The sequence below is a fragment of the Accipiter gentilis genome, chromosome 10, assembly GCF_929443795.1.
Source record: "Accipiter gentilis chromosome 10, bAccGen1.1, whole genome shotgun sequence".
NCBI lineage: Eukaryota > Metazoa > Chordata > Aves > Accipitriformes > Accipitridae > Astur > Astur gentilis.
This window is the reverse complement of record NC_064889.1, coordinates 8,160,278-8,169,314: the sequence shown is the minus strand read 5'-3', so window position 1 is coordinate 8,169,314 and position 9,037 is coordinate 8,160,278. Positions and strand designations below refer to the sequence as shown.

General features: G+C 39.1%; 1 protein-coding gene across 1 annotated transcript; it reads left to right on the top strand.

Moving 5' to 3' along the window:
- The first annotated feature begins 637 nt into the window (after positions 1–637).
- On the top strand, positions 638–8,887 carry MPHOSPH10 (M-phase phosphoprotein 10). Its single transcript, XM_049813335.1, has 11 exons — positions 638–952; positions 1,794–2,442; positions 3,238–3,386; positions 3,799–3,973; positions 4,268–4,409; positions 4,826–4,893; positions 5,605–5,742; positions 5,969–6,079; positions 6,319–6,426; positions 6,998–7,228; positions 8,677–8,887. The coding sequence occupies exons 1-11, from the start codon at positions 876–878 to the stop codon at positions 8,824–8,826; spliced, it is 1,998 nt and encodes a 665-aa protein (XP_049669292.1). The 5' UTR covers positions 638–875; the 3' UTR covers positions 8,827–8,887.
- The last annotated feature ends 150 nt before the right edge of the window (positions 8,888–9,037 follow it).

Genomic DNA, 9,037 nt, shown 5'->3' with positions numbered 1-9,037 from the left:
GGCTTTGTTTTCTGTGCACTGGAAAGACTTCTTTTCTTGGTTGAAAGGAAACATGAAAGCAGCAGAGGAGCAGCAGAGGCAATAGCAAGAACAGAGTTAGAAGGTTGGTCACAGTTTTGGATCCAGGTGCTGAACGGCCGCGGATGGCGGGGAACGGCAGCAGGCAGGGTGAATGCAGCCCGAGGGGGCAGCCCCTGCAAAGCACATTTTGCAGCATGGAGGAGGAATAGATCGTCTCCCCCAAGCGCAGCAGCTTCTTCACCAGGGTCCGTGAGTGTAGTGCTTATTTTGACTTTATTTTATAAACTTTAAGGAAACTATGTGATGTAAAGCAACAAAACAGTTGAAGAATACTGTGCAGCGCTAGCTAATGGCGTGCCTAGTTAGCTGGGAGCTTGGAGACGCCAGATAACGTTGGGCATTTTGCTCACAGCTGGAAATGTGTGGTTCCAAAACAGCCCTTGTTTCTAGGTCAGAGAGGCAAAACTGCGAAGTAAGATGACTGTAGCTTTACTATATTTAGAGCAGGTTTTTCAGCGCTGATGAACGTCCCCATCTAGAGCACTACCACGCTCTTCCAAGGGGCGGAAGCAGCAGCCATCAGCAGATGACTCTGCAATGCCCTGCTTCCGGCTCGGTGCGAGCGCGAGCAGGCCCACCTAAAGGCGAAGAAGCGAGGCGGTTCGGTGACAAAAGCAGGCGCTGGGAAGCAGAACTTGCTTTTGGCTTGGGAGGCGAGGCGGGCCCGGCCGGGCCGGAACTCCTGTGTGCGGAACCTCGGCGCCGGCCGCGGGAGTCGTCCGGACCGCTCAGCCGGCCGCCTCGGGGGGGCGGTGCCAGGCTGCTCCACGCGCCGCGGGAGCGGAAGGGGGAAGATGGCGGCGGTCAAGGGGCTGGAGACGTGCCTCAGGGTGGCGGGCGCCGCCGCGGCGCGCCCGGAGCGCTTCCTCAGGTACTGCGGGCTTACCGAGAGCCCCCCCACCCCCTCCCCGATGCCGGACACCGGGTGCGGGTGCGCGCACGTAGCGCTGCGCAGTTGGTGCGGGCCTCAGTGCTCTGGGAGGGGAGGGCTCGTGGCAGCCGGCCGGCGCCCCTCAGCTCCCCGCGGTTCCGCAGAGATCCCCTGAAACGCGCTGTTAACAGCGTCCGGACCTGGCTGGGGCTTCTGCCGCGGCTGCTGCAGTGTCCTAGGCCTTTCTTCAGCGTTCGGGAATTAGGAAACGGAGGTTTCCGTTTCTACCAGCAACCTTGAAGCGTTGGTAGCTCTAGAGAAAAAAGTGGAGGAGACTACCCAAATAGAAAAGCTGAGGAGTAAGGCAGTGGAGGAAGGCACCCTTTTAAAATCAAGGGTCTGTATCTTTTGGATGTTTGAGCTGTCTGGTGCTATGCTATATACTTCTCTTAAACGTCTGGAGTGCTTAAATACGATCAAGATATACTAAGATGCAACTATAGAAGGGCGGAATGTTCTGTCCGGCTGCTGCCTCATACGTTAAGTGTAATGAAGCCGAGACACTTCACGATTACAACGTTTTTAGTTCTGGGAATGTTTAGTAGCATTACTCCCAAGAGATGTGCAGAAAGTTAAGCAACAGCTGTAGTTGCTGAAAGGTGCTACTCTGTAGCATCAAAATACCTAAGCACATGTAAAAAGGGACGCAGGGTGACCATGTGAATAACCTAAACAGGAGGTGTAAAATGAATGAAAGCTAGTGAATTCTGCAAAATAGAAAATAAAAAATTAACATTAACTGTTGTGCTTTTTAAAGCTCTTAATTTTTTTCTACTCTTAGTGTGCAAGACGGACTGGCAACTGACTTCAGAGCATTAACAAAGATTCTCTACGATTTGAATAAAGCTCTGGGAAGCAATATAGTTCGGGGAGGTCCTTTAAAAGAGCTGGTGATAGAAAATTTTGATGAAGAACAGATTTGGCAACAACTAGAGCTCCAGAACAATGCAGTTCTTGATTTTTTCAAGAAATCCATTGCCAGGGATGCCAAGGATGAAGATCTTTGCCTTCTCTCAGACCAGGAAGAGGATGGCTCTGATGCAGAGGCCAGCAGTGACCAGGAATTGGAAGACAGCATAGTGGAAGCAGAAGCTGAACAGAAGAATATTTATACACAAGATAAAACTAAAGCTAAAGAAAAGCAAAGTAAACTCAGAGAAAGCATAATGCAGAAATACAGTGATGAGGATTCTGATATTGACTTTGATATTGAAGCACTGGAGCAACAAACTAAAACAACCAAGGAAACCACACTGAAAAAAATGGGAAAAAAATCTATAGTGGATGACAAGTTTTTCAAGCTGTCTGAGATGGAAGCTTTTTTAGAACATGCAGAGAAGGAAAACAGGGAGGAGGAAGAAGATATTGATTATTTTGAAGACATCATCTCGGATGATGAGGAGGAAGAGTCTGAAGAAGCTAAAGTCAAAGTAAGTATATCAGTAAATTAATTTTCTGATCTCTCTTTTCCTTTAAATCAAGATCTGATATTAGTTAGGGTAACTATAAATTGTTGAACTCTGAGTAGAAACTACCAAGTTAAATTTGATTAGATGACTAATGATTACTTCTGAAGCTGTTCCAGTCTCTCTTTAGATGGGTCTTGGGTTTTTGCATGCATAAAGGAAGAGATAGTATGTCACAAGAAATAAGTGACCTTGCAGAATTGCAGAATAGGTGACCCACCAAATGAAAAAAATGGGTCACTCAGTATTGACATCTAGTAATTGGAGGTCCCTAAGCTGACTGATGCAGAGCAAAGGGCTTTTGGCAACTTCTTTTTCCAGAGACATGCTTTGTAACTCCCATTTAACTTAAGTTGCTGAGTACTTGTTTCAGAAAAAAATATTTTATTATTTAATGTTACCAGAGATTCTTACTAGCAAGTAAGAACTATGCCCAGGGTAAAAGGGAACATGTATGCGTTCCAACAAGTAGTTGGCAAAATCTACTGCTCTTTCACTTCTGTATGTGGTGAAATTGGAAGTTAATTAAGTAGTAGAATATTTAAAATACTTGTAAAAGAGGTTAGTTTTACTAAGATGCCCTATCATAGGGGAATGCTTCATTAAGCTGAATTACTGTTACACAAGTAGTGCTGTTTCCCAGGTGCTAAAAACTTTAAAAGACAGGATACTCTTAGACTTCTGCCAGCCTTAACGGTTTTGCTTTGTTATGTTTTTTTTTTTTTGTTTGGGTTTTCTTTTTTCCTCTCTCCTTCTTAGCCAGTTAAAAGTTCTAGAGACTTGACATACAGAGATTTCTTTGATCCGGTTGATGACAATGATGATTTAGTAGCTAATGGTGTTGAAGATGATCAGGAAGAGGAAGCAGACAGTGCTATTGAAGAGCAGAATGAAGAAAGCATGTCTGAGTAAGTATATGCATTATTTGCAGTTAAAATGTCCTTGTAATTTTACACCAAAGTGAAGTAGAAAATAAAGTGTGAATTCCAGGCTCACTTTGGTCATGGTTTGCCATTCTGTGTTATCTGTTGTGTGTCCATGGTTTGTATTCTCACCTTATTTAAAAAGTAGTTTATTGTCATATCTTTTGATATTTATTTGAATAAATCATTTAATAGCTGTAACTTCAGTTTTTGAAAGTTATTTTTAGTATATGGAAGTTTCCCTAGTGTCCCCTGCCTTTAGGTTTTGGTGAAAGCCTGTTGTATTTCTTAATTGTGGGTTACTTGTAACAGGTAAATACCTAGTGGCTGAAATATCTTCATGTAAAATTTATAGAGGCTTTTCAACCTTTATCTTATATTAATTTTAATGTTACAGGATTGAGGATATGAATGAAATGATGGTGGAGAATACGAGAAGTAAAGAAGCCTCTAAAAAAGTTACTTTTAGTTTGCCAGATGACAGCGAAACAGAAGATGTTACTGATGTGCAGTTAGAGAAGGGCATTGATCCCAGTGAAATAAAGTCATCTTTTGAGAAGAGGCAGGAAAAGGTAATTGTATTTTTTTATTATTATTTTGCTAATACTTTGAAAAAGTGGCCAATTTGTTTTGTTTTGTTTTTATGATTGTGTAATTTGTTCAGAGTCTGGCAAATATGAAAAGGCTGTTTACGAATTAGAAAAAAAAAAAAGTGGTTTATCTATATCAGATACATATGCAATCATATATTCCCTCATCTTCATGTGAGGAGGAGTTAGAAGTACCTGAAATAACTACTAATTTTTTCCCTTGAGTTTACTTGTGAGCTCTGTGTTTTAGACTTCTTAAGAAATTGTGTTTTTCAGATGAGCAAAAAAATAAAAAGTTTAGAAGAAGAGTTGTTGGAGGAGAAACCTTGGCAGCTTAAAGGAGAAGTGACTGGACAAAAACGCCCTGAAAACAGTCTTTTGGAGGAAACGGTACTTTTTGACCATGCAGTCCGAATGGGTAAGTAGTGAGAGGGCTTTCCTGAAAGTGTGTTGCATACCATGTTGGGTTTTCTTCCCTTTGGCCTTGCTGAAAACACCTGTGACTTAGGAGCAAGGTAACAAAACACTAAGTTAAACTTCTTGGTGTGTTTTTGAGGTTGTGCATTTTCATGGTGGAAACTGCAGGAAACTATAGTGGTTTTGTTCAGTTTTAACTTAACTGCAAGTTTATTAATTCAGTGGCAGATTTAGTAATTTACAAGACTTACATAATATGATCAGTCTCTTCAAGATAGAGGAAAACATTCACTTACTTCAATTACTACATTTTTGTGAAAGCTTTATTTCTTTTTCTGTTTTTTATTCTTCAAAGAACAAAAAGTATTTCTTGCTGAAGAAATATTAATCGTAAAACTCTTCTCTTTCTCCTCTCAGCACCTGTGATCACGGAAGAAACTACTTTTCAGCTTGAAGATATCATTAAACAGAGAATATTGGATGAGGTTAATAATATCTTACTTGTTTCTCCCTGTTTTGTTCATAGACTTGATTCACAGGGTGTATTCCAAGAGTGAGTCTGAAGTTCCTAAAAATGTTAGGTTTAGAGTTATCTTAATTTCTGCAACTGGTTGTTTTATTCTTTTGCCTTGATAAATGTGTCTTTAGATTTCTAAGGAGCTCTGGTTTTTGCATGCCTGTTATATGCTAGGTTTTGGTGCATTTCAAAAAAAATGAGTGTTTGCAGATAAAACTGTAAGGAGTTTATTTGAAATATAATGCCGGTCCGTAAATTTTGTCTGTTATTGTAACTGTAGTTCTCTGAGCATTCTGAATACTAACCAAAACTCAGTTGTTTACTGCATTTTTCTTAAAAGCCACTGGTAGAAGATTTGTATCCCATATCTTGTTGAGGCTTATTGTTAGTTGAATAAAAAAAAATTGGTACATATAGGGGAGAGTATTTAAGTACTTAAGAAAATTTGTTATACAGTTTTTGCCCTGATCCACTAAAAATAAGCACACAAGCCAGAGCTATAAGTCTTTTATTACTTTTTTTTCAAATGAAATTGTGAAACTTTATGCACATGGCTTCCCAGGAACTCATTAAATAGTTAATGTGTCAGATAAGTAATATGAAAAGATGTTCCAAATAAGCTGTAGCACCTGATACTTGAATGTAGTTGCATTTGGTCATTAATTTATGACTTTCTCAGGCATGGGATGATGTAGTACCGAAAGAAAAACCAAAAGAGGAGGCTTTTGAATACAAGAAACGTATCACTTTGGATCATGAAAAGAGTAAGCTGAGTCTCGCTGAAATCTATGAGCAAGAATACATGAAACTTCACCAGGTAACGTAAGCAATGCCTTTCCTTTTGGCTCGAAGTTTACACCACATAGTCTTGTATGTTCATTTGTACGCTGCTAACTGCTTTCAGCTTGGTGGAAGTACTTCAATCTTTCTCTAAGTGTTCACCAGTGAAATGGCTCTGAATTGTATATTGCGGTGTTATCAGTCTTGCTAAAGTGAAATAGCTTTATGAATGGTGTTGCAGTAACATTGCGTTACTAATGCAGCAAAAGACTGAAGAGGAAGAAAATCCTGAACACAAAGAAATTCAAGAAATGATGGATTCACTCTTCCTGAAGCTGGATGCGCTTTGTAACTTCCACTTCACACCCAAACCAGTAAGTACATAAGTTTCATAAAGTTGTGTTGTCCGTCCCCCCCCCACTTCGAAACTGGATATTTAAAATATATTTGGGAAATGGAAAGTAAACTAAACACTGAGTATTACTGAGCTTGTTCTTATTTCATATTAAACACACTAGAATTGCCTCTAAACAAAACCAAATACTTGGTATCTTCAGTTAGAAGCTGCTGTGAGATGGTGTGCTCAGTCCTGAATATGTTTCCTTATTTCTAGCCTGTGCCAGAAGTTAAAATAGTTTCGAACCTTCCAGCAATAAGTATGGAAGAAGTAGCACCTGTTGCTGTTAGTGATGCTGCTCTGTTAGCACCAGAGGAAATCAAGGTAAATATAAATAAAAATCACGTAAGGATCTGGAGAGGATCTGTATTGTTGATAGAAGGGTGTACTGGCTGCCAGATGAATGGGAGAATTCTGCCCCCTCCCACCCTGTGTTCCTCACCTTGTGGACCTTCTTGCCTAGTATTTTGGTATTGGTTGTTGTTGGAGGTTTGGCCAGGAGTGAGTGAGTGGGTGTGCCTTTTTTTTTTTTTTTTTTTTTTAAATATAACTGGAATGAGGGGAAAGAGTTAATTTTATTTGGCTACACTAGGTCATAATATTATGCTTCACTTTTGTTCTTGACTATTTTGTGATGGTAATTATTTTCCCAACATATATATGGGTATTTGGAAGGGGAAAGCTAAATGACAATAGGGAAGAGCAGTTGGCATGTATTCAATGGTACAAATTTAACTTCTCGGCTTTTGCCAGTTTTTGGCCTTTGTCTTAATGCGGCATCACCCTGAGCTGGCTAAACACTTGAAATAATGGAAATGCTAAGACAGATTTGAGTACTGTGAAATGAGTCTTTTCTTTTGCACGCTTATGGATTTAGGGATCTTGTTCTCTTTAGGAAAAGAACAAAGCTGGTGATGTAAAAGCAGATGCAGAAAAGACTCCCACAGACAAAAAACGAGACCGAAGAAAGAAAAAGCTTCGTAAACGTATGAAGCAAAGAGAAAAGGAGAAACGTCAAAAGCTTCTTGAAAAGATGAAACCAGAACAAGGCACAAAACTTAGCAAAAAAGCTGCTGCTGCAAAATTAAAAAGGCTTACAAAAGAAGGCAAAGCATCTTTGCTCAAGGTAGGGTTCTCTTAAGTAGTCTTGTATAACTTGGAGCTTCCCAGCTAAAGAATATTAAAATCCCAAGGACAGATAATATTTAGGTAGAGAGAGGAAAGGGAACTTTGTCACAAAGAATTACAAAGTATAGGGTTTGTTTCCCTCCTGTCCCTCTTGGCACAACTACACCTCCTAATCTTTCTCCATCCCCTCAAAAATTCTTCTACACAGGTAGTATATCTACTTAGCACCCAAACCTTGATACGTTATTTATGTCTGAGCAAATATAAAACGTAAATGTAGCTGCTGGAAGGAAAGAGGTAGGAAGAAGACGTGGAAAGGTCAGATGCATAATTCCCCCCCCCCCCCCGCCTCCTCCTCACCCCCTTCCGCTGCATTCTTTTGAACTACAGTTTTGGAAGGACTATTCTAATCCGTAACTGTCTTATGTAAAGTAGCGTTGAATGCCTTTTTAGTCCTGATTTTGCTGATTATCCTGACAGCATGATTTCAGTATAGAGGCCTAAAAGAAACCAGCTCTGGTTGCACTTTGCAGTGACCCCCTTGTTTTATAATGCATATTTATATAGATGTTATTCCTTTAATTATTAATAAATCATAGCTAAATGGTTGTTGGAACCTTTAGAAGCTTAGTCAGAGTATGAAAGATATTTGAATTTGTAAGTAACTTAATCTTTAGATATGGAAAAACATGAAAAAACTGTATGATAACAATTACTCAAGGTATATTCCCAAAGCAGAAATTGTTTGCATTAGGTACTGCTTTTTATTTATTTCAAAGTTCACAAAGTGGCGTTCCCACAAATACTAAGAGTTACGCTCTTATTTCCTGCATTTGAACCGTTCCACTTGATTAAATGGGACTACTTGCATGTATAATTGAGGATGAGGTTTCTATTTAGTTCTTTCTAAGCTCTGAGTAACAAGCTATTTCAAAATAGAATATTCCTATTTAACTTTCTACTTCTTATTGTGGAGCCTTCTCTATAATCTCATCAGACTGATTTTGTTTTGCATGCTATAAACCAGTAAACTTGTGTGCCACCTATGATGCCTTATAAATTAACTTTTTAAAAATCTCTGAATTTTTGAGGTATTAGAAACTGGTAAGAAAAATAACTTGATTACTTCTAAAATGTTTTTGTGTACCTTTTGAAAAGGAGAGCAGAACCCAAAATGTAGGTACTCTGTTGTAGCTCGTGATGTGCAAGGATCTATTCTTGATACCTGTTCTTACCAACCATACTAATTGCTAATTCGAAAGGGAATGTACTTTTTGTTTCTTTAGATAGCAGGAGTGGTATAAGAATGCAGTGAAAAATAACCTTTGAAAAAAAATAAATCTGATAATTTATTTAAGTCAAATACCATTATATGTAACTAGTAAGTAGTGTAATGGGGCTGTTTGTACATTTCTTGGTTATAACGAATATTTTGTCTGTTGACAGGATGAAGGTAAAGACAAGGTCTTAAAATCATCTCAGGCCTTCTTTTCTCAACTACAAGACCAAGTAAAAATGCAAATCAAAGACGCAAACAAATTAAAGAAGAAACAGAAGCAGCAGAAAACACTCTCTGTTCATAAACTGAAATTGTAATCTACCTTCTTATATATGTTGCATCTTGTATATATTAAAATGTTTCTACATGAATGCTAAATTTGTGTTGATCTTTAAAATGTTCTGTGAATTTCTAAGGTGCTGTAAAGACCCTGTCCTTCAGGTTTTACTCTTATTTTCTACCATAGAACTCTTGATTTTTCTCTTTTTATTCCAAAAAGAGGGCTTTTTGCCATGGGCGGGTACATAA

Bases quoted from the DNA above. Each gene is read 5' to 3' on its own strand.
- MPHOSPH10 (XM_049813335.1), top strand. From the start codon at position 876: ATGGCGGCGGTCAAGGGGCTGGAGACGTGCCTCAGGGTGGCGGGCGCC. The intron at 3,974-4,267 runs GTAATTGTATTT...TGTGTTTTTCAG, and splicing joins TTGAGAAGAGGCAGGAAAAG to ATGAGCAAAAAAATAAAAAG. The intron at 6,427-6,997 runs GTAAATATAAAT...TGTTCTCTTTAG, and splicing joins TAGCACCAGAGGAAATCAAG to GAAAAGAACAAAGCTGGTGA.